The sequence below is a fragment of the Dasypus novemcinctus genome, unplaced genomic scaffold (assembly GCF_030445035.2).
Source record: "Dasypus novemcinctus isolate mDasNov1 unplaced genomic scaffold, mDasNov1.1.hap2 scaffold_292, whole genome shotgun sequence".
In the NCBI taxonomy this organism is placed as follows: Eukaryota; Metazoa; Chordata; class Mammalia; order Cingulata; family Dasypodidae; genus Dasypus; species Dasypus novemcinctus.
The window spans coordinates 46,571-72,483 of NW_026688257.1; the positions used below are offsets into that span (position 1 = coordinate 46,571).

At 62.5% G+C, this 25,913-nt stretch overlaps 1 protein-coding gene across 1 annotated transcript; it reads left to right on the plus strand.

The window, feature by feature from the left end:
- The first annotated feature begins 4,752 nt into the window (after positions 1-4,752).
- Positions 4,753-25,872, plus strand: IQCN (IQ motif containing N). Its single transcript, XM_071213646.1, is given in 3 exon segments — positions 4,753-13,233; positions 15,413-25,665; positions 25,667-25,872. Coding segments are annotated over 2 exon segments (10,422 nt in total). The 5' UTR covers positions 4,753-13,233; positions 15,413-15,442; the 3' UTR covers positions 25,866-25,872.
- The last annotated feature ends 41 nt before the right edge of the window (positions 25,873-25,913 follow it).

Consider the following 25,913-nt stretch of genomic DNA (forward strand, 5'->3'; position numbering starts at 1 on the left):
TGTGGAGAAACTGAGTCCCAGCTCGGCCAGCGCCGTGCCGACCGTCCTCTGTCCGGTCCTCCTCGTTGTCTGCCTTCTGCCTCCCATGCTGCAAAGCGGCGGGGGGGGGGGGTCGCCAACAGAAGCCGGGGCCACCACCTCCACTTGACAGAGAAGGGGGAGGTCTGGGGAGGTTGCCAGGCCCCCGCCAGCCCCCGAGCCCCCTGCTCTTAGCTCCCTGCACCCCCTGGAGGGGCAGCCCTGCCCCGCGCGCTGTCACTCGAGGGGCTTTTCCACGCGTCCCCCCAGGCCCGGCTCCCCACGCCGCCTCCAGGTGGCCTCCGCTGGCTGCCCCCGGGCCTTTGCACGGCCGCCTGCCCACCGCGCACGCCCCCAGCACGTTGAGCCGCAGCCGCCCTCCCCGGGCGCCCCCCAGGGCTCCTCTGCCCCTGGCCTGGCCCCGGGAAGACCTGTCACCCCGTCACAGCGGTGCCCGGGGGCAGGCGACCCCCGTGGGGGGCCGGGGTCCCCGCTGGGCGGAGCCCCCTGCTGGAAAGGCACGGGGAGGCCTCCTGGCCCCGCCTCCTGGCTCCGGCCCAGCCTTGAGCTGGGGCCAAGGTGTGTCCCCGCCAGGCCGTCCTGTGAGTCACGCCGGGCCCCGGGCCAGCCCCGGGAGGTGACCGGGGACAGCGGCCTCGCGCCCCCGCCCAGCGCTGGGGCCGGGCGGGGTTCCCTGCGCTGGACGCGGGCCCGGCCTGGCCTGGCCTTTTTGTTCTGAGCAGTTTTATTGAGATACATTCGCCCCGCATGCCATGGGAAGCGCCCATCGGCCGCTGTCCGTGTCATCCCACGGCTCCGCGTTCGTCGCCACGAAAAACAGGACAACTCGTGCCGCTGCGCCCCTCGGCAGTTCTTCCCCGGCCGGAGAAGCCCGCATTTAATTCTCTCTACGAGTTGATTTGTGTTGGCGTTTTATATAAACGGACTCCCGCGGCGGCAGTACCGGGCACCGGGGTTCTTTCACTGAGCGCAGTGGTTTGTCTGTTTTGTTTTGCTTTTTAAGGCGTTCCCAGGGATTGAACCCGGGGCCTCGCGCGTGGGAGGCAGGTGCTCAACCGCTGAGCCACACCCACTCCTCCCGACTTTATTGTTTTATATTTTCCTGACCTGACAGTGACATCTTGTAACATTAACTTATGTTTGTTCCGTTTCGAAGAAGAACAGCCTCTGCTGCAGTCCCCGTGTGGACTGTTCTGCTTTCCTTCCAGAAACATCTGTGACCCTGGACATACCTTTTCAACCACCCTCTCCTGGCCTTTTAAGACAAAAGCCAGAGCCCCTGTACATGTCCGCAGACATCTGTGACTGCCCAGCGCCCTCTCCCAGGGCCCCGCCCCCCTGCCTGGACCGGGCAGCCCGGCTCAGCTCAAGGTCACCTCCTCAGGGCGCCCTCCCGGATTGCCCGTCACCTCTCCCTTTCGGCCCCTTCCTGGCAGTTTTCACAACCCGGGATTCCTTGGGGTTTGGGGGCCAGCTCCCAGCATACAGCAGGCGCTCAGCGAGTGCCCGAGTGGGAAAGGACTGCCGTGGCTCTCGGATGCACGGAGAAGGCCATGTCGGGGTCCCCTCTGTGCTCCGGGCCCCTGGCCCCCCCCCACCTTCTAGAACCCCCCGCCCCAGGAGCAGGCGGTGATTGGCTGGGACCTGGGCGAGTCACAAAAGCCTGCTGGGTGCTGGGCTCCGGGGCTGGCTGTTCGGGCTGGTGGACTCAGCGTTGGGGGCAGGTGAGTGGGCTGCGTGGGGGTCCCGGGGGGGCTTTGGGGCTCCCCACACCCCTCCCCGGGCTCCCCCGGGGCCCTGGGTCCTCCTGGCGGGTCGGAGCGCTGCGTGGGCTCCTCAGGCCCCAGGGCAGGGGAGTCGGGGCTCCCCAAAGCCCCTCGGGGGCTGTCGGTATGGGGGAGGCAGGAACCTAGGGGCTCACGGGGAAACCGAGGCTCAGGGGGTCGAAATCGCCAGCCTCCGACTCGCGCCCTGGTGGGGAGGGTCCCCGGTCCTCCTTCCCGTCCCCCCCCCCCAGACCTGATTTCCGTCCGTCCATTTGCTCTAGCTGACTGGGGCGATGACCCCGCAGCCAGCCGAGGTCAGAGCCGGGAGCCAACGTTCGCCCAGAAACGGGCCGGGAAGGCCGGGCCGGGAAGGCCGGGGCCGCGGCCTCCGCCCTCGGGCAGCTCGTAGACCGGCGGGGGAGGCCGGGAGATGGACCCGGATGGCCTCTGGGAAACGGGGACGGGGCTGTGCCTCCAGGCCCCGGGCGGGGGGCACGCGGGTTCTGTCCTGGCTGGGCACGGTCACCGGAGGTGGCCGGCAAAGGCCGGGGTGGGCTGAGCGAGGGGGCGCGGGGACAGCCCGCCTGCCGTAAGGAGCGTCGAGCTGCCATACCTGTTCACCACCTGCCCCTCGGGAGTGCCTGGAACACACCCAGCAGGCGCTCCACCAGCGTCGGCTGAACAACTAAGTGAGCGCACCGTCGGCTCGATGAACTGTCCTTTCCCCAACGTCCGGCACGGGGAGACTCGAACCCAGCCCCGACCCCTCTCGCTGCCCCCACTGGGCTGGGGTCTCCTGGCGGGGGGGGGGGGGCGAGCACTCCAACCCCACATCTCCTCTGGGCAAGCCCTTCCCTGCCTGAGGACGCCGTGCCGGACCACCTCTTAGCACCCCGGTGGGGAAACCGAGTCCCGAGCGGGGCGTGAACTCGTCTGGGGTTGTGCAGCCAGATGGGGCAGAAAGAGGCTTCCTTCTTTTCTCTTAGTAATGAAATGTTTCAAATGGGGACTGACACGGCTCACCCCCGGAAGAGCGGCCGCTGCCCTGGCGCCGTATTTGACGTTTTTTAAAAGCTACGGGCACCACCGTCACTCTCCCAGCACAGCTGTCTTTGACTCTGGAACGTTCTCTACCGTCAGCCCTGCCCCTTCTCCCCTGGAGCCCCGCGCCCCACGGTGCAGTCTGACAATCGCCCCCCTCTGTAAAATGGGGCACTCGGCGAGTAGCCAGTGGAGCCGAAGGCAGCACACGCTCAGCTCTTGTGGGGACTGGCTGTTACCTCTATATTATTTGTGTGTCAGAGCCTCTCCCTCAGTCCTTCGCGTTGCTTTCGACTTTCTGTGCTGCGTCCTTTCAAAAACCAGCGCGCTCTCAGGGGCCTTCTCCGTACCAGGGCCCGATTTCCTCACACCTGTCCTTCACTCCACTAAGTCTCCCTTCAGCTCCTGCACTCTACTGAGGAACCCTGTAGCAGTTAAATATTACTAATGAATTCCAAAAAGAAATACTGGATTATGCTTGTAGTCTGATCTGTAGCTGGGCATGATTGAGTTATGATTAGGGCTTTGATAAAAGGCATGGCAAAGAACAGAGTCGAGGGTTTCTGATGTTGGAGTTTTGAGGTTGGAGTTTGATGCTGAAGCCTTAAGCTGGAGCCCCAGGAAGTCAGCTCCCAGAGGAGAGAGAAGCCAGACCCTGGAAGGAGGGACCCTGAGCCCAGAGAGAAGCCAGACCCTGGAAGGAGGGACCCTGAGCCCAGGAAGAAGCCAGACCCTGGAAGGAGGGACCCTGAGCCCAGAGAGAAGCCAGACCCTGGAAGGGAGGGACCCTGAGCCCAGAGAGAAGCCGGACCCTGGAAGAGAGGGACCCTGAGCCCAGAGAGGAGCCGGACCCTGGAAGAGAGGGACCCTGACCCCAGAGAGGAGCCGGACCCTGGAAGGGAGGGACCCTGAGCCCAGAGAGAAGCCGGACCCTGGAAGGAGGGACCCTGAGCCCAGAGAGAAGCCGGACCCTGGAAGGAGGGACCCTGAGCCCAGAGAGAAGCCGGACCCTGGAAGGAGGGACCCTGAGCCCAGAGAGAAGCCAGACCCTGGAAGGAGGGACCCTGAGCCCAGAGAGAAGCCGGACCCTGGAAGGAGGGACCCTGAGCCCAGAGAGAAGCCGGACCCTGGAAGGAGGGACCCTGAGCCCAGGGAGAAGCCGGACCCTGGAAGGAGGGACCCTGAGCCCAGGGAGAAGCCAGACCCTGGAAGGAGGGACCCTGAGCCCAGGAAGAAGCCAGACCCTGGAAGGAGGGACCCTGAGCCCAGAGAGAAGCCGGACCCTGGAAGGAGGGACCCTGAGCCCAGAGAGAAGCCGGACCCTGGAAGGAGGGACCCTGAGCCCAGGGAGAAGCCGGACCCTGGAAGGAGGGACCCTGAGCCCAGGGAGAAGCCGGACCCTGGAAGGAGGGACCCTGAGCCCAGGAAGAAGCCAGACCCTGGAAGGAGGGACCCTGAGCCCAGAGAGAAGCCAGACCCTGGAAGGGAGGGACCCTGAGCCCAGAGAGAAGCCGGACCCTGGAAGAGAGGGACCCTGAGCCCAGAGAGGAGCCAGACCCTGGAAGAGAGGGACCCTGACCCCAGAGAGGAGCCGGACCCTGGAAGGGAGGGACCCTGAGCCCAGAGAGAAGCCGGACCCTGGAAGGAGGGACCCTGAGCCCAGAGAGAAGCCGGACCCTGGAAGGGAGGGACCCTGAGCCCAGAGAGAAGCCGGACCCTGGAAGGAGGGACCCTGAGCCCAGAGAGAAGCCGGACCCTGGAAGGGAGGGACCCTGAGCCCAGAGAGAAGCCAGACCCTGGAAGGAGGAGCCCAGGAAGCCTGAGCCCGCGCAGACGTCGGCAGCCATCCTGCTCCAAAGAGACTTTGGTGAGGAAGGAACTTCTGCTTTATGGCCTGGTGTCTGTAAGCTCCTAACCCAAATAAATATCCTTTATAAAAAACAACCAGTTTCTGGTATTTTGCATCAGCGCCCCTTTAACTGACTAATACAAACTCTATCCATGGAGGGGTTTCTTTTCTATTTTTTAATTCCAGGAGTCCAGTTTTTATATCTAGGACTTCTCAGTTCTTTTCTGAATCTCTCTCCGTAGAGACTGTGGGGATCTCTCATCTTTTCTTGTTTCCCACTGGTATTTTTCATCTTATGTGCATTTATAGTACTGCTTTAGCCTCTGTCCCACAAATACAGATATTGCTTTTTATTATCATTCAGTTTCTTATATTTTTGAGCTTGCCTTGCTATTTCTTCATTGACCCGTGGATCAGTTAGAAGTGTGTGGCTTAATTTCCAAATATTTGGGATTTCCAAGTTATAATCAGTTCCTAATTTTGTGATCACAGAACATCTATATGATTTCAGGCCTTTTAAATTTACTGTGCCTTGTTTTATGCCCTGGCATATGGTTTATCGTGGTGAAAGTAGCACATACACTTGAAAAAAATGGGTATTCTGGGGGAGGGGAGGTGGCTCAACTGATAGAGCGTCCCCCTGCCATATGGGAGGTCCAGGGTTCGATACCCAGGGCCTCCTGGCCCGTGTGGTGAGCTGGCCCACGTGCAGTGCTGCCGTGTGCAAGGAGTGCCCTGCCACGCAGGGGTGTCCCCCGCGCAGGGGAACCCCACGTGCAAGGAGTGCACCCCACAAGGAGAGCCGCCCAGCGCAAAAGAAAGTGCAGCCTACCCAGGAGTGGCGCCGCACACACGGAGAGCTTACACAAGATGACACAACAAAAAGAGACACAGATTCCCAGTACTGCTGACAAGAATGCAAGTGGACACAGAAGAACACACAGCGAATGGACACGGAGAGCAGACAGTGGGGAAGGGGGGAAGGGGAGAGGAATTTTTAAAACTCTTAGAAAAAAAGAATGGGTGTTCTGTTGTTGAGTGAAGCTTCTGTAGACATCAGCTAGGTCAGAGTGGAAGCTAATGTTGTTTGGATCCTTCTCGGCTGGGTTTTGTCTGGTGGTTTAAAATCTCCAACGATGACTATGGCTTTGTCTATTTCTCCCCTTTGTTCAGTTTGGGCCGTATGTGTTTTGTAGCTCTGTTATTAGGCGCATATGCATTTATCGTTGCCTTCCTGATTAAATGACCCCTTTGGTCAATAGGAAACGTCTGTGCCTCTGGTGTCCGCCTTGTCTGGAAGTCAACTATATCCATCACGAACAGAGTCTCCAGCTTTTGAGAGCTAACTCTGCATCATCTGTCTTCCCCCATCAAGTAACCTTCAACCCCACTGTGTTTTTATATTTCAAGTGTGCCTTTGAAAGTGTATAACTGAGTCCTTAAATATATATACATGTTTTTTTTTCTGATGATCTGTCTTCAATTAAGGTGTTTAGTCCATTATCATTTTATATAATTGTTGATATGGTTGATTCTAAGTCTACCACTTTACTCTTTTTCTTTCTGCTGCCTCCCTTGAGTTGTATCCCTCCCCTTCCTTCTTTTGAATGATTTGAATACTTTCAGAATTCCATTTTAAGTTGATAATCTTTTATTTTTATTTTTGGAGATACTGGGGGTTGAACCCAGGACCTTGTACATGGGAAGCAGGTGCTCAACCACTCAGCTATGCCCACTGTGTAATAAACTATTTTAGCTGTATCTTTGCATTTCTTTGTAGTGGTTGCTCTAGGAATGAGGATATACATCCTTAACTTGTCACGATCGATTTAGAGTTACTGTTGTACCACTTCGCTTAAAATGTAAAGTCCTTTCAACTGTATGGTTCTTTTTACCCCGACACAGGTCCTTGATGCTGTAGCTGATACATAGGCTATAAATGTCACAAGACAATTTAATTTTTGTTTAAGTAGCCATAGGTATTTTAAACAAATTAAGAGCAAAACAATCACTTTATATTTGCACAGGTATTTATCTTCTTGGTCATGTTCTACATTCTTTCCCAAAGATCTGAGTTTCCCTCCAGCATAATTGTCCATCAGCCCAAAGAACTTCTTTTAGCATTTCTTGTAGCACAGAGCCACAGGGGACACATTCTTTTCATTTTCTTTTTAGCTGAAAATGTCTTTAATTTGCCTTTCTTCTTGAAGGATATTCTCCCTGGGTATAAACTCCTGGATTGACATTTTACCACAGAGGTATCCGTGACCAAATGAGTACACTTCTCCACGTGCATTGTAGTAAACAAAGAGATTCCGTTAGCTCTTTCTCCTTGAAACTCCCCCAGTCGTGGGCTCTGACGATACGTTGCAGGAGGAAGGGCTCTCCCGAGGGTGCGGCCAGCAGGACCCTGCCGTAGCCATGCGATGTTGTGTTCTCAACGCTGCGTTCTGTTATATTCCTCCAAAAAGCTTTGCTCTTCCTGTCTTAGCAGGCACTTGACTCGAATGGGCTCAGGCGGCAGCTCTGTGCCTCGGAAGCAGCTCAGAGCCCTGCTTGGTTCTTCTAGTCTTATCTGAACTATTGATATTTGGAGTCTGCCGCCACCTCATGTGAGATTTGGGCAGAGTTCGTCTCCAGACCCGGGGGCTCCCCATCTCTGACCTCTTCTTTCTGAGCAAGCCCCCTGACTTTCAGGGGGTTGTGTGTGCCCTACATGTCCTCTCAGAGTCAGAAAATAGAAGGGCTTTCTCCCAGAATTTTCACCTTTGTGGGAAATGGAGACTAGCATCTGCCTTCAGGACCAAACTCCTAGAAAACGGGAAACTCCTTTAAGAATCAGCACTGGTGTTCATTCTCCTGCCTTCAGGTTGTGACTTTTTGTGTTTTGTCCAGAGTTTATAGTCGTTATCTGCAGGAGGATGGCTCCAGCAGATTACTTGGATATACCCTCAAGCTTCAAAAAAAAAAATTTTATTTTGAAATAATTTCAAACTTACAGGACACTTGAAAAAATAACACAAAACCCAGACAGAGAGCTTCCACCCAGATTCCCAGATCACCGACTTTTAACATTTTGCCACATTTGTTGTATCCTTCCATCCACCCACCCACCTACCCATTCATCCATCATCCACCCATCTCTGTATCTGTCTGTCCATCCATCCATCTGTTTTTATCTATATCATTTATCATCTATATCCATCTATATATCCATCTATCTACTATCTATTATCTATACATCTACCTATCATTCTATCATCCATCTATCTATCCAACTATCCATCTGTTATCTATCTCTAACCATCCATCTCTGTCTGCTCATCTATGTCCACCCACCATCCATCCACCCATCCACCATCCATCCATCCATCTCCATCCATCTCTATGTCTGTCCATCCATCTACCTATCATTCTTTCATCTATCTACCCATCCAGCCAGCCATTTATATCTATAGCCATTTATCATCTATATCCATCTATCATCTGTATCATCTATGTACTATCTATTATCTATCTACCCATTTTCCTATCATTCTATCACCCATTCATCCATCCATCCATCCATCCACCCATTCACATCCATCATCTCCATCCAACCATCTCTGCCCATCTATCTTCATCCACCCACCCACCCATCCATACATAATACATCTATCATTCTATCAATTTTTCCACCCACCCATCCATCCATTTAAATCTATATCATTTATTATCTATATCCACCTATCATCTCTCTCCATCCATCATCTGCCCATCTATGTCCATTCACCCATCCATCCATATCTATGTCTATATCCATTCATCATCTGTATCCGTCTATCATCTATAGCCATCTATCTACTAGTATCTATTCATTTTCCTATCATTCTATCACCTATCCATCCACCCATCCCTCCATCTATCCAACTCTCCATCCATCATCTCCATCCATCCACCCATCCATCCATCTCTCCATCCATCACCTCCATCCATCCACCCATCCATCCATCTATCCAACTCTCCATCCATCATTTCCATCCATCCACCCATCCATCCATCTATCCAACTCTCCATCCATCATCTCCATCCACCCACCCATCCATCCATCTATCCAACTCTCCATCCATCATCTCCATCCATCCATCCATCCATACATCATTCTATATCTTTCCAGCCACTCATCCACCCATTTAAATCTATATCATTTATCATCTACCTGCCCATCATCTCTCTCCATCTATCTGTCATCCATCCTTCTATTTTCTAATCACGTGCAGGCACACTGCACACATCTGCTCCTCGATGATTTGCTGCTTCCGTGTGTGTCTCCTAAGAACAAGGATGTCTGCTTATGTAACCTCACTCGCATGTTTTGTTTTAGTTCCCTGGCTGCTAAAACAAGTGCCATGCCCTGGGCTGGCTCCACAACAGGGATTTACTGGCTCAGGCTCGCAGAGACCAGAACGCTTGCTTCCTCCCGGCCGGCCCGCGTCCCCTGGGGTCCCTTGCCTTTCGTGCGCCGCGGGTGGCAGTTTCTCCGTCCTCCTCTGGTTCCACTGGCTTCTCCCTCCGTGTCCATTTTCCTCTACATCTAAGGACTCAGCCCTTGGGATCAAGGCCAGCCTCCTTCAGTCTGGGCACAGCTTTACTAGAACCATCTTCAAAGGAGGTGGGGGGGCGATTCCCAGCCCAGGGCCACGGGCCCGATCGTGCCTTCTGTGGGACGACTCGGTCCTCGCCGGAGTTGAAGCCACTTAACGGGGAGATGACGCTCAGCCTACGTGCCAGAGGTTCCTGTGTCCCAGTAACGTCCTTTTGAGCATGTTCTCCTCCATGGCTAGGATTAGGCCAGGATTATATGCCCCTGAGCTGTCATTGTCCCTTTAGTCTCTCTTTTTAATTGTGGAAACAGCTACAGCATAAACTTTCCTGTCGGAACCGCCCCAAGCACGATTCAGCTGCATTAATCGCTCACTGTGCGCCCGTCACAGCCGACACCAGCACTTTCCCTTCTCCCAAGACAAACTCTTACCTCCCCATGCCACTGTGCCCCACTCCACTTTCTGACCCTATTAACTCGCATACTCTAGCAATTTCGTGTAGGTGGAGTCACACGGTAGCTGTCCTTTCGTGTCTGGCTTATCCCACTGAGCCTCCAGGCTCACCACATCACGTGTTCCAGGACTCTGTTCCTTTCAGCAGCCGCATGGGACTCCATCGCGTTTTTCCGTTTGTCCGTCAGTGGGCGTTGGGGCGGCGTCCACCTGCCCGCTCTTGCGAATAGGGCTGGGACAGACATATGGACGTCCGGGCATCTCTCCCAGGTCCTGCCATCTGTTCTCTTACAGATTCTGGGTCCCTTGGCTCCTTCATTTCGATCGGGGCCGGGGGGGCATCTGTATTTTTAAATTTCTGTGGGTATTTTCCGATCACTTCCCCAAGGACTGAGCCAAAACTATTTCCTCCAGCCCCTGCCCACAGCGCCAGGGGCAGTGTGCCAGTTGTATTTCCAACCTGCCGGGCAAGCATTTCATCTTGCTGCAACTTTGCTTTCCTTTCTCCTGACTCGTCCGGGGTCGCTCGTCTTCCCGCGAGCCTCAGGACGTTGGTTCGGTCTCTGTGAATTCCCTATCTCGGACCTTTGTCCGGGTTTGACTTCCTTGTGGCAATTCTAGTCACTCCTCTTACGTTAGATATTAACTCTTTATCACACGTTTTGCAAGCCTTTCTCCTAACCTTTGGTCTTTTGACCCCGTTTACGACATCGTTGGCCAGAGCTTTTCCATTTTATAAAGTCAAGCTTGTTTTATCTTTTTCAGAGTCTCTGGGTTTTCGTTTTTTTTTTTTCTTCAAGCTTCATTCGTTTTTCTTGTACAAACCCCTGCGCGGTGACGACGGCGCGACCTGGGTCACCCTCGTGGACACGGAGTCTTTACAGGACGGCGGGGACCCTGACACGGTGACACGGTGTCTCACCAGGGTGGCCTGCGCCCCGGTCGAGGTGTCGCCGTCATCGTTACTGACCTTCAGCCTGGAGGACGACCCCGCGGAGCCGAGTGGGGCTCGCCGGCCTCGGCCACTTGGGGACAATGGAGAGCAGCCCGCGGGGAGGTGGCCACCCCCTGGGGCCCGGCACGGCTGGCCACTGTGATCGCCGTCCCCGAGGCTGGCGCAGGCCTGCTGTGGCACAGGCGTCACTTTCAAATGCTGGTCCTGGGGGGGCCTCCCGGGAAAAGCCAGGGACCCCCAAGTTCCCGGGCGCAGGAAGAGCTGGCCTGGCGCCCTTGGCCGGGCGGCGCGGCGTTTTCTGGGCGGTTTTGTTATAACGGAGCTCCCAGGGGACGCGCGTCCTGATAAAGGGCTGCGAAGTGTCTGTGCGTGGGCGCTCGATCCCCGGGGTCCCCTGCCATGGCTGAGGTCGGGGACCCTGCGTGCCTGGGTGAACGGGACACCCCCACCCCAATGGAAACGCCACGTCTGCGCGGTGCTGAGCGGAGACCGGGAGGCGGGGGCCTGGCGCTGACACCCCCGCGGCAGGGCGCTTCTTGCTCTTTGTCGTACTTGCCTTCCCCTTGCACACTTGGATCGTTTCACCCATTTCCACGTCGACACGCGCTCATACACACGGGGGCACACCCAGCCGGCGAGACGCGCACACGGCTGTGCTCACACACGTACACACATTGCACACTCACACACATATACACAGAGGCACACCCAGCTAGATGTGCACGCAGATATGCTCTCTTGCACACATGCACACACGTTGCACACTCGTATACACAGATACACACAGATACACATGCACACACACACAAAAACAGACGCACACATAGCTAGAAATGCACACAGACACGCTCACTTACACACACATATTGCACACTCACACACGTATGCACAGGCACACACGGCTATGCAAGCACACAGTGTTTACACACATACACATGCACACACATTGCACACACATATGCAGATGCATACACAGATATACATACACATACAGCTATGCTCACTTACACACATATACACACCTTGTACACATACAAAAACATAGATGCACACACAGCTAGAAATGCACACAGACATGCTCACTTACACACACACACTATTTCACACTCACACACGTATACACAGAGGCACACACGGCTACACAAGCACACACATGTTTACACACATACACATGCACACACACATACACAGATGCACACACAGATTTGCTCACTTACACACATATACACACATTGTACACACACATAAACAGATGCACACAGCTACACATGCACACACAGATATGCCACACGTACACGCACGCTGGACACATAAACAGGTGCACACCCAGGTATGCTCACTTACACACATGTACACACACTGCACGCTCACATGCACAGATGCGCACACACACACTTGCACGCACACACATTGCACACACACACCTACACAGATGCACACAGATGTGCATGCACACACAGATATGCTCGCTCTCACACACACTTGCACACAGATACATACACACACATGCTCACACACGCATTTTTCGGGTCCATCTTGCACCCCGGGCTCCCCGTGCAAGGCCAGCCCGCGCCGGGCCCTCACGCCTCTTCTCTTCCTTTGCACCCCTGAGAAGTGAGCCGGCCCCTCTGGGAAGGAGAAAAGCAGCCGGTTGGCAAGTGCGACGGGTCGCGCCTCGCCGGACAGACCCCGCGCTCCGTCCTGAGCGCCCACTCCAGAGCAGCCCCTGCCCGGGACCCTGCAGCTGAGCTGCCTTGGCACCTGTCCTCTTTTTATAAACGGAACCCCTCGTGTGGCCTTTCCTAGGTCCAGCGTCTCCCTGGTGTGCGGTCGGTCCCCCCCTCCGCCGAGGGGCACGCAGGTGGCCCCCGGGCTGGCACGCTGTGGCATTCCCAGGTGTCCTCGAAGGCACTGCCCTCCCCGCGCACATTCGCGGGGTGGACGTGGCGGCAGCAGGTACCGCCGGTTTTGCGAAGGGGTTGCGCCCTCGGCGCGGCGTTGGCGCGTTCCGGGTGCTCCGCGGCCTCGTCAGCACTTGACGTTGTCTGTCCTTTCAGTTCCCGCATCCTCGTGGGATTGGACGTCATTTCTAACGGCTGGGTGGCCGGCATCGTATGCTTAATTTTATCCACCTCCTACTGATGAGGATTTGGGTTTTCAGCTTTTACTCGTCAAAAATTGCAGCGACGAACGTCCTTGAGCACGTTTCTTTGTGCATTTGTGACGGAAACCCTAGTGATTGCCTTTCTGGTTATTGCCAATCGTTTTGTTTTACTTTTAACTGTGAAATGACACCAGAATAAACGTCCCTGGGGTTCCTCTTTGTGGACTCAAAAGTCAAATCTTTTTTTTTTGCAATTTGATTTTTGTTGGTTTTTCGCTTTTAACGTTTCTTTTCATGTTGATCTTGGGGCTAGAGCCAGCCCGGGGGCAGTGTCGCTGCACGTCGCGTGGGATGAAGGGCTGAAGATCGCCTCCTCTTACAGGCTGGCTTCTGAGATTGTACCTTTTCCTCCTGCTTCTTCTTCAACTCTATGACCGTCCAAGGTAGGAGGGGGCCTGATGGGTCCAGCCAGGGCAGGAGGGCTCCCGCCAGCCTCCAGGTTGCATGGCAGGGGGGCCGAACAACACCCCAAATCTCTCTGCACACACATTATTTCTGAGAGCCACAGAAATAATCACTCCCTCACTCCTCTTCTAGCCACCCTCCCACACGGCCTGTCATCACCTACCACCCACCCGCCGTCCACTCGCCAGTCCCTCCATCCCTCCACCTTCTCCTGTCCACGTAGCTCTTCACCACTTACTTCAGCTCCTTTCATCCATGGATCCGCTCAGCCTCCGTCCATCCTTCTATCCATCTTCTCACTTTAAAATGCATCTATCTGTCCATCCGTTCATCTGTTCGTCCACCCACTCACCCGCCCACCCATCCATCCACTTCTTCACCCACTCACCTGTCCCCCGTCTTCCCAACCATACCTCCACCTGCCCACTGACTTATCCATCCCTCCGTCCACCCATCCATCCTCTCATCTCCCCATCAACCCATCCATTCTTTCATTCATCCTTCTATCCATCCTTCCATCCACCTACCCACCCCGTCAGCCACACACCCATCCACCCACCCACTCGTCTATCCATCCATTCATCCATCCATTTACTATTTCCTTATTCATTTATCTGTTCATCATCTAATTCCTCAACTTACTTTACCTATCTATTCTTTCACCCATTCATCCACCCATCCATCCAACGGCCAGCCATTTGTTCATTTCCCTATCAATTTATCTGTTCATCAACTCATTCATCCACTTCATTTACCCATCTTTCTACTCAAGCGTCCATCCATCTTTCCATCCACCTACCCACCCAGCCAGCCAGCCACACACCCATCCACCCACTCATCCTTCCACCTACCCATGCACCCATCCATCCATCCATCCACCCACCCACCCATCCACCCACCCATCCACCCACCCATCCACCCATCCATCCACCCACCCATCCACCCATCCATCCACCCATCCACCCACCCACCTATCCATCCACCCACCCATCCACCCATCCACCCATCCAACCACCCACCCACCCATCCACCCACCCACCCACCCATCCATCCACCCACCCACCCATCCACCCACCCACCCATCCATCCACCCACCCACCCATCCACCCATCCACCCACCCATCCACCCACACATCCACCCATCCACCCACCCATCCATCCATCCACCCACCCACCCATCCACCCACTCATCCATCATCCATCCACCCACCCATCCATCCATCCATCCACCCATCCATCCATCCATCCACCCACCCATCCACCCACCCATCCATCATCCATCCACCCACCCACCCATCCATCCATCCACCCACCCACCCATCCACCCACTCATCCATCATCCATCCACCCACCCATCCATCCATCCATCCACCCATCCATCCATCCATCCACCCACCCATCCACCCACCCATCTATCCATCCATCCATGCACCCACCCACCCATCCACCCATCCACCCATCCATCCACCATCCACCATCCATCCATCCATCCATTTACTATTTCCTTATTCATTTATCTATTCATTAACTAATTCCTCAACTTAATTTACATATCTATCTTTTCACCCATTCATCCACCCATCCATCCAACAGCTGGCCAGCCATTTGTTCATTTCCCTATCCGTTTATCTGTTCATCAACACACTCATCCACTTCATTTACCCATTTTCCTCCCCAGGCATCCATCCCTCCTTCCATCCCTTCCACCATTCCTTTATCCACTATTTATTCAGTAGCCATACAGCCACCACCCCCCCATCCAGGTTTTAATCCATCCATGCACTCATTTACCTGTCAGGCTAGCCATCCCCCCACCCACCTGTTCACAGCCTGGAAATGCCTCAGACCTGATCCCTGCCCTCTAAGAACTCCTAGTCCAGGTGGGGGGATAATCACCCCCGCACGCTCACACAAAGAGGAAATCCCCAAAACTGTCATCAGCGCTGCACGCGGTACGTTCAAGATGCAGAAGATTTGCAGAGCAGGCAGGTGGTCAGGTGTCGGGGTGAAAACACGCGCTCCGCACCGGCGTCCAAGTGGTCACCTGACCGTGAGAGGTGGGGGACCCGTGTCCAGGCGAGGGGTGGCGTGAGAAGGACGAAGGGTGGACATCTGTCCAGCCGGGCCGCTTCTTGTCCGCACGCCGCCCCCCCACAGGCGGAGCCCATCCCCCCAGGAACCAAGACGATGCAGCAGACGACAGAGGTAGACGCGGCGCCCGGACCGTCATCCAGCCGGCCCGCCTCCCCGCAGCCCGGCCCCAGCGTCCCGAACGAAGCGGGGGCGCCGTCCGCCCCGCCCCCTGAGGCCGCGGGACCCCTCCAGCCGCTGGCGGCCGCGGAGAAGGGGGAGCCCCGGCGCGTCCCCCGCCTGCGGGCCGTGGTGGAGAGCCAGGCCTTCAAGAACGTGCTGGTGGACGAGATGGACATGATGCACGCCCGGGCGGCCACCCTCATCCAGGCCAACTGGCGGGGCCGCCAGCTGCGGCAGAAGCTGGCGTCGCAGATGATGGCCGCCAAGGCCATCCAGGAGGCCTGGAGGCGCTTCAGCGCCAAGCGCATCTTGCGGTCCAGCAGGACGGGGGAGAGGAAGGCGCGGGCCGAGGACGAGGCGGACATCCCTTACCACGCGCCGCAGCAGGTGCGCTTCCGGCAGCACGAGGCGGGGGAGGGCGCGCTGCCCCCGAGGCCGCCCCTCATGGAGAGCAAGGAGACCCAGTTCCCTTCGTCCGACAGCCTCGTCTCCTGCGTCTCCGGGCAGGTGTTCCTGAGGCCCCTGAGCCTCGAGGGCCCCGGGGTGGCCTTCCTTCCACACCCGACGCTGGCCATCAGCCTCCCCTGCCCGGTGCATCTGGAGACCAAGTGCCAGCCGTGCCTGCTGGCGGGGACCATCAGAAGTTCCTGCCTGGTCCACCTGGCAGAGGACCCCACGGCCGGGACGAGGCCGGCCACCCCCAGGACCAGTAGGGCCGGAGGCCTGGGGCCGGCGCCTCCCGGGAGGTGTCCCCAGCCCTGCGGTGGGCCGCCCAAGGCTCCGCCTCGGGTCCACGTGGAGGCGCCCAGAGCCCAAGGCCAGACGCGCGCCGCGCCCGTGGCGGGCAAGACCGCGCCCCAGACGTGCTCGGCGGCCGGAAGCCAAGGCCAGGTGCGTCCAGCGGCCTCGATGAGCAAGATCCAAAGCCCGGTGTCCTCGGCTGCTTCAATGACCAGAATGCAAGGCCAGTTGACCTCCACAACCAAGATCCAAGGCCAGTTGACCTCCAAGGCCAAGACCCAAGGCCAGTCGACCTCCTTGACCAAGACCCAAGGCCCAATGGACTCAATGACCAGAACCCAAGGCCAGTTGACCTCCATGGTCAAGACCCAAGGCCAGTTGACCTCCTTGACCAAGACCCAAGGCCCAGTGGACTCAATGACCAGAACCCAAGGCCAGTTGACTTCCATGGCCAAGACCCAAGGCCAAGTGGACTCAATGACCAGAACCCAAGGCCCAATGGACTCAATGACCAGGACGCAAGGCCAGTTGACTTCCATGGCCAAGACCCAAGGCCCAATGGACTCAATGACCAGGACGCAAGGCCAGTTGACCTCCACAACCAAGATCCAAGGCCAGTTGACCTCCAAGGCCAAGACCCAAGGCCAGTTGACCTCCTTGACCAAGACCCAAGGCCCAATGGACTCAATGACCAGAACCCAAGGCCAGTTGACCTCCATGGCCAAGACCCAAGGCCAGTTGACCTCCTTGACCAAGACTCAAGGCCCAATGAACTCAATGACCAGGACGCAAGGCCAGTTGACTTCCATGGCCAAGACCCAAGGCCCAATGGACTCAATGACCAGAACCCAAGGCCAGTTGACCTCCATGGCCAAGACCCAAGGCCAGTTGACCTCCTTGACCAAGACTCAAGGCCCAATGGACTCAACGACCAGGACGCAAGGCCAGTTGACTTCCATGGCCAAGACCCAAGGCCAAGTGGACTCAATGACCAGAACCCAAGGCCAGTTGACCTCCATGGCCAAGACCTGCGCAGCGACCACTATGGCCAAGAGCCCAGCCCAGATGCCCTCAGCCGCCTTGACCGGCAGGACCCCAGCCCCGACATACACGGCCACGACCAAGACGCCCCCACAGGCGCACGTAGCAGCCGTGGCAGCCAGGCCCCCGGCCCAGGCGTGTCCAGCAGCCGCCATCGCCAGGACCCCATCCCAGACGGCGCCCGCGGCCCCGGGGCCCAAGCCCCCTCCCCAGACGCGCCTGGCGGCCGTGGTGAACAAGACCCCCGCCCAGCTCCGCTCAGTGGCCACCATCCTCAGGACACTCTGCCTGCCGCCCCCCACGGCGGGGCCCCTCAAGTGTCCACTCCCGGGCACCGCCACGGTTGCCGCGATGCCCAAGAACTCGTCCCACGCGCACCTTGGCGCGCCTGGAGGCGTCAAGGCCGCGGGCGGTGAGAGGCCGGCTGCCAGGGTCCTCAGGGCCCCCTCCCACTCCTACCTGGGGAAGGCCAGGTGTGCCCCCCAGCCTCACCCGGACGTCGAGAGAGTCAGGGCCGCCCCGCAGAGGCCCGTGATGGTGGACGCGTCCAAAACCGTCACGGACGTGCACGTGTCCAGGACGGCCCCCTGGGCCAGGTCAGGGGCCGGGGAGGAGCACAAGCTCCCGGCTCAGGCACACCTGAGGGCGGACATAGTTAAGCTTCAGTCCCAGGTGTACTTACCTGTCGAAGCTCCCGGGACTCCAGAGCAGGCCCAGCCGGCCACAGGTGGGGCCAGGGGCCCCAGCCAGGCCCAGCCGGCCACAGGTGCGACCAAGAGCCCATACCAGGCTCACCTGGCCGCAGGTGTCACCAGGGGCCCCAGCCAGACTCACCTGGCCACAGGTGTGACCAGAGCCCTGTCCCAGGCCCAGCTGGACTCAAGTGTGACCAGGGGCCCCTCCCAGGCCCAATCAGACGCAGGTGTGACCAGGATCCCGTACCAGGCTCACCTGGCCGCAGGTGTGACCACAGCCCCCTGCCAGGCCCACACGGCCGCAGGTGCGTCCAGGATCCTGTACCAAGCTCAGCCGGTCACAGGTCTGTCCAGAGCCCCCTCCCAGGCCCAGCCAGACTCGAGTGTGACCAGGATCCCGTACCAGGCACACCTGGCCGCAGGTGTGTCCAGAGCCCCCTGCCAGGCCCAGGCAGCCGCAGGTGCATCCAGGATCCTGTACCAAGCTCAGCCGGCCACAGGCGTGTCCAGAGACCCCTCCCAGGCCCAGCCGGACTCGAGTGTGACCAGGACCCCGTACAAGACACACCTGGCCGCAGGTGTGACCACAGCTCCCTGCCAGGCCCACGCGGCCGCAGGTGCGTCCAGGATCCTGTACCAAGCTCAGCCGGCCACAGGCGTGTCCAGAGCCCCCTCCCAGGCCCAGCCGGACTCAAGTGTGACCAGGACCCCGTACAAGACACACCTGGCCGCAGGTGTGTCCAGAGCCCCCTGCCAGGCCCAGCCGGCCGCAGGTGCGTCCAGGATCCCGCGGCAGGGCCCGGCGGCGCCCGGCCTGCCCAGGGCCTCCTCGCAGGCGCAGCTGAACTCGGACTCTTCCACCTGCCTCCCGCCGGGCCGCCCGGCCGCCGACCTCAGCAAAGCGCAGTCGCAGCCGCACCTGGCGCGGCCCAAGGCCCCCGTCCAGCCCTGCGCGCACGCCAGGCCCGAGGATAGACCGCCGCCGCCGCAGACCCCCTCGGACGCGCTGGTGCCACTGCTGGGCTCCGCCAGGCCGTCCGCGCACAACGCTGAGTCCTGGGGGGACACCGCCCGCACCCCCCCGCCGCCGGCGCGTGGCCCAAGCGCGCTGCGCCAGGACGAGGCGGCGGCCCTCCGGCTGGCCGGCCTGTGCGCGGAGCTGGCCGCCGCGCTCGGCTCCCAGGACGACCTGCAGGCCGCGCTGGCCAAGGTCCTGGCGCAGGGCGAGGCGCGCGCCGCGCTGGCCCAGGCGCTGTCCAGGGAGGCGCTGGGCGCGGCCAGGGCGCTGCCCCAGGGCATGCTGGGGGCCGTGCTGCTCAAGGCGCTGTCCTGGGGCGACCTGGGCGCCACCGTGGCCCGCGTGCTGGCCCGCGGCGAGCTGCGGGCGGAGCTGGCCCGGGCCGTGCAGGGCAAGCTGGCGGAGGACAAGCGGGCGGCGCTGAGCCAGCCGCTGTCCCGCGCTGCCCTGCGCCCGGCGGTGGCCCTGCGCGAGGCGGAGGGCAGCAGCACGACGGGGACGCCGGCGCCGCCGCTGGACGTGGACTGTGCGTGGCGCCCGCCCGCCGCGTGGGGGCCCGGGAGGCCCCACCCCGTCCAGGTCAGGGTCCCCCGAGGCGCGGCGTGGGGGGACATCTCCGCGGAGGGGGTGGCGGCCCGAAGCGCCATCGCCACCGTCCACCGGTGCGCGCTGATGGCCGCCCTGAGCCCCGTCCCGTCCTGGGGGAGCCCCTCGGCCTCGTCCCTCGCCTGCGCGGCCGGCGGGGAGAGCGCGAGCCCCTGGGCGGACGCCCGGCCCCGCCCGGCGCTGGGGCCCACCCTGCCCGCGCCGCCTCCCGCACGGCGGCCGCCGCCCTGCCCGGGCCGCCTGCTCACCGCCGAGGGCGCGGGCCCCAGCACCGGGCGGCCGGCCGGCTCGGCCCCCGCCTCGCACAAGCCCCACGCGGTGAGCAGGGTGGCCCCGCAGCCCCGGGTGGCGCCGGGCGGGGAGGGGGCGCGGGGCGCGGCGGGCGGGGCGCGGGGCGCGGCGGGCGGGGGCCCGGGCGCTCACCCGCATCCCTCCTCCGTCGTCTGCAGCCGCGCGGCCTGCTGGTGCCAGGTGGCGCGGGTCGCCCGGGGGTCCCCGCGGCCCTCGGCGGCCAGGGGGCCCCATCGGCCCCGGGCGGCCCCCGAACGGCCCCCCCAGAAGACACCGAGCCCCCCGGGTCGCAGGCAGGTGGCCGTGCGGGAGGCGGTCAGCAGGGTGGACCCCGGCATCCTCAGGGCCCCCCTGGGCAGCAGAGGGTCCCGGCCTGAGCGGGCGGCGCCCGGCCAGCGCTGGGCGGCCACGGCACAGAGCTTCCTCGTGGCCCAGGTGCAGCGCGGCGCCTTCGTCGCGGCCGCGGGGGTCCCCAGGGCGTCGGTCGCCGGGCAGGAGCGCAGCCGCGCGTGGTTCGCCATGGCCACCGTGCCCCCGAGGCCGGAGGCGGACCGGCCCGTGGCCAAGCTCGCGGGCCCGGCGGCCAGCTTGCCTCCGGCGTCCGGTGGCGGCGGCGCGGCCCCAAGCCCCTCCCGGGGGTCCGCGGAGGACAGCCTGGACGCCACCAACTCCCAGAGCTCCCTGCGCAGCTACAGCACCCTGAGCCCCTCCACCCTGTCCGTGGCCAGCGCGGCCGCCGTGGACACGGTGGAGTCGTGGGAGAGCAGCCTGGACGAGGATCTCCAGCTGGAGCCCCTCGTGTCGGGCGAGCTGGCCCCGGGCCCCCGGGACGGGGATGGGCCGGCCGGCCCCCCGCGGCCGCCCCCCTCCGCGGAGCCGGCGCCCATTCTCCACCACGGCGCAGTGGCCAGCCGCGTCACGCTCAGCGTCCACTGGGGCTCCGAGAGCGACGTGGGCGCGCCCTGGGCGCCGGGTCCGAGAGCGAAGGGCCTGCCCCTGGCGCCCTGCGGGCCAGGGCTGAGGAGGAGCCTGTCCGCGGGCGCCCTCGTGGCGCCCAGGGCACAGCCGCTGCGCCTCGCCCCGCCGCCCCTGGCCAGCAGGGTGGCCCCCCAAAGCCTGTCCCACCCCTCCATACCCGGCAGCTGTGCCCCCAGCCCAGCCCAGCCGGCTTTGGTCAGTGGGGTGGCCCGCAGCCTCTCCCAGCCAGGGGTGCCCGCTGCGGCCACCTCCAGCCAGGGCCCCCCTCCAGGGCCCAGCGGTGTGGCCCCCAGGCTAGCCCACCCATCAGCGGCCAGTGCCGTGGCCCCCAGGCTAGCCCACCCATCAGCGGCCAGTGCCGTGGCCCCCAGGCTAGCCCACCCATCAGCGGCCAGTGGCATTGCCCCCAGCCTAGCCCACCCATCAGCAGCCAGTGGCATTGCCCCCAGGCTAGCCCACCCATCAGCAGCCAGTGGCATTGCCCCCAGCCTAGCCCACCCATCAGCGGCCAGTGGCATTGCCCCCAGGCTAGCCCACCCATCAGCGGCCAGTGCCGTGGCCCCCAGCCTTGCCCACCCATCAGCGGTCAGTGCCGTGGCCCCCAGCCTTGCCCACCCATCAGCGGCCACTGGCATTGCCCTCAGGCTAGCCCACCCATCAGCGGCCAGTGCCGTGGCCCCCAGCCTTGCCCACCCATCAGCAGCCACTGGCATTGCCCCCAGCCTAGCCCACCCATCAGCGGCCAGTGGCATTGCCCCCAGCCTTGCCCACCCATCAGCAGCCAGTAAAGTGCCCCATAGTCTGTCACACCCATCAGTGGCCCCCAGGCTAGCCCACCCATCAGCGGCCAGTGCTGTGGCCCCCAGCCTTGCCCACCCATCAGCGGCCAGTGCCGTGGCCCCCAGCCTAGCCCACCCATCAGCGGCCAGTGCCGTGGCCCCCAGCCTAGCCCACCCATCAGCGGCCAGTGCTGTGGCCCCCAGTCTTGCCCACCCATCAGCGGCCAGTGCCATGGCCCCCAGCCTAGCCCACCCATCAGTGGCCACTGGCATTGCCCCCAGGCTAGCCCACCCATCAGCGGCCAGTGCCGTGGCCCCCAGCCTTGCCCACCCATCAGCGGCCACTGGCATTGCCCCCAGGCTAGCCCACCCATCAGCAGCCAGTGCCGTGGCCCCCAGCCTAGCCCACCCATCAGCGGCCAGTGCCGTGGCCCCCAGCCTTGCCCACCCATCAGCAGCCAGTGCCGTGGCCCCCAGCCTTGCCCACCCATCAGCGGCCACTGGCATTGCCCCCAGGCTAGCCCACCCATCAGCGGCCAGTGCCGTGGCCCCCAGCCTAGCCCACCCATCAGCGGCCACTGGCATTGCCCCCAGGCTAGCCCACCCATCAGCGGTCAGTGCCGTGGCCCCCAGCCTTGCCCACCCATCAGCGGCCACTGGCATTGCCCCCAGGCTAGCTCACCCATCACTGGCCACTGGCATTGCCCCCAGCCTATCACACCCATTGGTGGCCAGTAGACTGATCTCCAGCCTATCGCACCCATCACTGGCCAGTGGCGTGGCCCCCAGCCTAGCTCATCCATCAGTGGCCAGTAAAGTGCCCCATAGTCTATCACACCCATCAGTGGCCCCCAGCCTAGCCCACCCATCAGCGGCCAGTGGCTTGGACCCCAGCCTTGCCCACCCATCAGCGGCCAGTGGCTTGGACCCTGGCCAAGGCCATCAATCTGTGGCCAGTGGTGTGGCCCCCAGCCTAACTCATCCACCACTGGCCAGTAGATTGCCCCATAGTCTATCACACTCATCAGCAGCCCCCAGCCTTGCCCACCCATCAGCGGCCAGTGGCATTGCCCCCAGGCTAGCCCACCCTTCAGTGGCCAGTGGCTTGGCCCATGGCCAAGTCCATCCATCAGTGGCCAGTGCCGTGGCCCCCAGCCTAGCTCACCCTTTGGTGGCCCCCAGCCTCGCCCACCCTTCAGTGGCCAGTGGGGCAGCCATTGGCCAAGTCCATCCATCAGTGGCCAGTGCCGTGGCCCCCAGCCTTGCCCACCCACCTGTGGCCAGTGGCTTGGCCCATGGCCAAGTCCATCCATCAGTGGCCAGTGCCGTGGCCCCCAGCCTAGCTCACCCTTTGGTGGCCCCCAGCCTCGCCCACCCTTCAGTGGCCAGTGGGGCAGCCATTGGCCAAGTCCATCCATCAGTGGCCAGTGCTGTGGCCCCCAGCCTAGCCCACCCATCAGTGGCCCCCAGCCTAGCTCACCCTTCAGTGGCCCCGAGCCTTGCCCACCCATCAGCGGCCAGTGCCGTGGCCCATGGCCAAGTCCATCCATCAGTGGCCAGCGGCGTGAGTCATGGCCTTGACCGTTCGAGCTTGGCCCTGAGGATGGAGTCACACTTGCAGCCCTCAAGGGCAAACGCCGTGGCCCCAGGGCTGCGCCACCCCTCCGTGGCGCCCGAGGGCCGCTCCGCCCCGTACCCTGCCGCGGTCGGTAGCAGGGCCCGGGCCCTGAGCCAGCCGCTGATGGACACGGGTCCAGGGCCCCTGCCGGCCCGTGGCCTGGGCCCCGAGCTCAGCAGGGCGTCTCTCGGCTTGTATCAGCCCCCCGGGGTCGGCGAGGAGCACCCGGGCTGGAGTCCACTTGCCGGGCTCACCGCTTCAACACCGAACCTTTACCAGGCCTCAGTGGGCGCCTCCGGCCCCGGCCAGGGCGGCGTGGCCCCAGCTTTGTCCCGGATGGCCAGTGGCGTGGCCGGGAGGAGCGTGGCTGCGGGCGGTGGCCTCGGCCGTTCCCAGGTGGCCGGTGGCGGGCGTGCGCCCGCAGCTCGGCTTTCTGTGGCCGGCGCTCTCTCGGGCCGGGACCGCCCGTCCGTGGCCTCCCTGATGAGCGTGGGTCCCAGCGTGTCTCAAACCATGGGTGGCCTCCAGGACGCCTTGGACCCGGGGCACCCGTCCGTAGCCACGATCGTCCCCAGAAGTTACCAGCAGGCCAGCCTGCTCGCGCAGGACGCCGCGTCAGGCCCGGGGGCCGTGGCTGGTGCCGTGGCCCCCAGCCTGGTGGCCGCGCCCGGCGGGAAGACGCCAAGCCCGTCCGCGGCCCCCGGTGCCGGCGTGAGCCAGGGGGTCCCCGGTGGACTTCCCGGTTCTGTGGCCGCCACCGCCGGGGGCTGGGGCCACGGCCTGGTTCTGGGGCCCGTGGCTGGCGTGGCTCCCCAGGGGTCCATGCTGATCGGGATCAGCCCGCGCCCTTACCAGGGAGCCCTGCCCGGGGAGGGGGCCGCAGCCGCGTTCCAGGCGTCGTCCCCGGCCTGGGGCGTCCCCCACGTGCCCACGGTCCTGGGAAGGGCCGGCCTCCCGGGGGACGCGCCGTTTGGGGCCGTGGACAGCCGGGCCGCGCCGAGGCCGGCGCAGCCGTCGGCGGTGGCGTCCCTGGAGTCCGGGTCGAGCGGGCAGTCGAGCCCGTCGCAGGTCCTCGAGGCGACACCGTGGATGTACCCCCTGCTGGAGGAGGCGCCCCCGGTGCCGCTGGCCCCTGCCCCGACCTGGGCCCCCAGCCTCGCCCCCCACCCCACGGCGCCGCCCCAGAGGCCGCCCCCCGGCCGGGTGGCGTCCAGCTACCCGGGTGTCCCCGCCGCGCAGCAGCGGTCCCAGCTCAGCAGAGCCGCGAGTCAATGCCAGGTCCCCGGGGCCGCGAGGGACCCCGTGGGACTCCAGCAGGGGCCTCTGCTGTACGGGGGCCCCTGGGGCACCGCGGCCCTGAGTGTCCCCCCAAGGCCATCCCAGCTGGCCCGTGGGAGCACCGGGGCGCCCCTTGTGGGGGCCCCGAGTCTCCTGCAGAGTCCAGGGGCGCCCCCCCTGAGCCCGTACGGGCCCCACGGGCCGCTGTACCCACCCGGCGCGACGGGTGCCGGCGCCTTCCAGCCGGACGCCACGGCCAGCGTCCTGGGGCAGCCGACGAGCCCGGCCCTCGGCCCAAGAAGGTCCTTCCGGGCCACGCAGGGACCCCCGCCCGCGCCCCCCCACCCGCCGGGGAGGGTCCTGTCGTTCGCGCAGGGGGGCCCCCCGCGCCCCGGGGACGCGCAGCCCGGGCCCCCCGCGGGCAGCCGCAGGGTGTCCCTGGGCTACGAGGCGTCCCCCAGCGGCTCCCTGCGGCCCCTGCTCGACCCGGAGGCGCCCCCGTGGGTCCCCGCCGCGCTCGGCTGGGAGTGGGGGCCGTGGGGGGCCGCGGGCGGCGAGGCGGCGGCGCCCACCCAGCCCGGGCACTTGTTGGCCATGCAGGTGGCGGAGGAGCTGATCGTGCGGGCCGTGGTGACCATCCAGGCGTACGTCCGCGGCTACCTGGTGCGTCGCACCGTTAGGATCTGGCATCGCAGCGCCACCGTCATCCAGGCCGCGTGGCGCGGCCACCGCGTGCGCCGCTCCATCGCCCAGCTCCGCGCGGCCGCCGTGGTCATCCAGGCCGCCTGGCGCCGCTTCCTCGCCCGCCGCCGCCACCTCCTCCCCGGGCAGGAGGCCGCCTGGGCCGCGCCGGACGCCTGGGCCGGGACGCCGTGCGGCCACCGCTGCTTCCAGGCGTGCCGGCCGCGCGTCTGCAGCCTGTGCCGCTCGCTGGGCGCCGGCCTGGGCAGCGCCCCCAGCGTGGTGCTGCTCGTGGGCTCCAGCCCGCGCACCTGCCACATGTGCGGCCACAGCTGGCCCACGCGCGTCGTGCACGGCACCGGCCGGGCCCCCGCGGGCGGCCCCCCGCGCCTGCCAGCCGGCCGCGCCGCGCCTCCGCGTGGCCACCGTCGCCCGGGCGGCCACGCTCATCCAGGCGGCCTGGAGGGGCCACGCGGCGCGGCGCCAGCTGCGACAGGCGCACACGGCCGCCCGCACGGTCCAGGCCTCCTGGCGCGGCCACTACACGCGCTCCTGCCTCAGCACCGCGTCGCTCCTGGCGCCCGCCGGCGCGTGGGACAGCCCGCGGCGCGTGCAGTGGCCGGGGGTCTAGGGCCCGCTGGGGGGGGGGGGGGCGCGCGGTGACGGGCGCGAGTTTCCT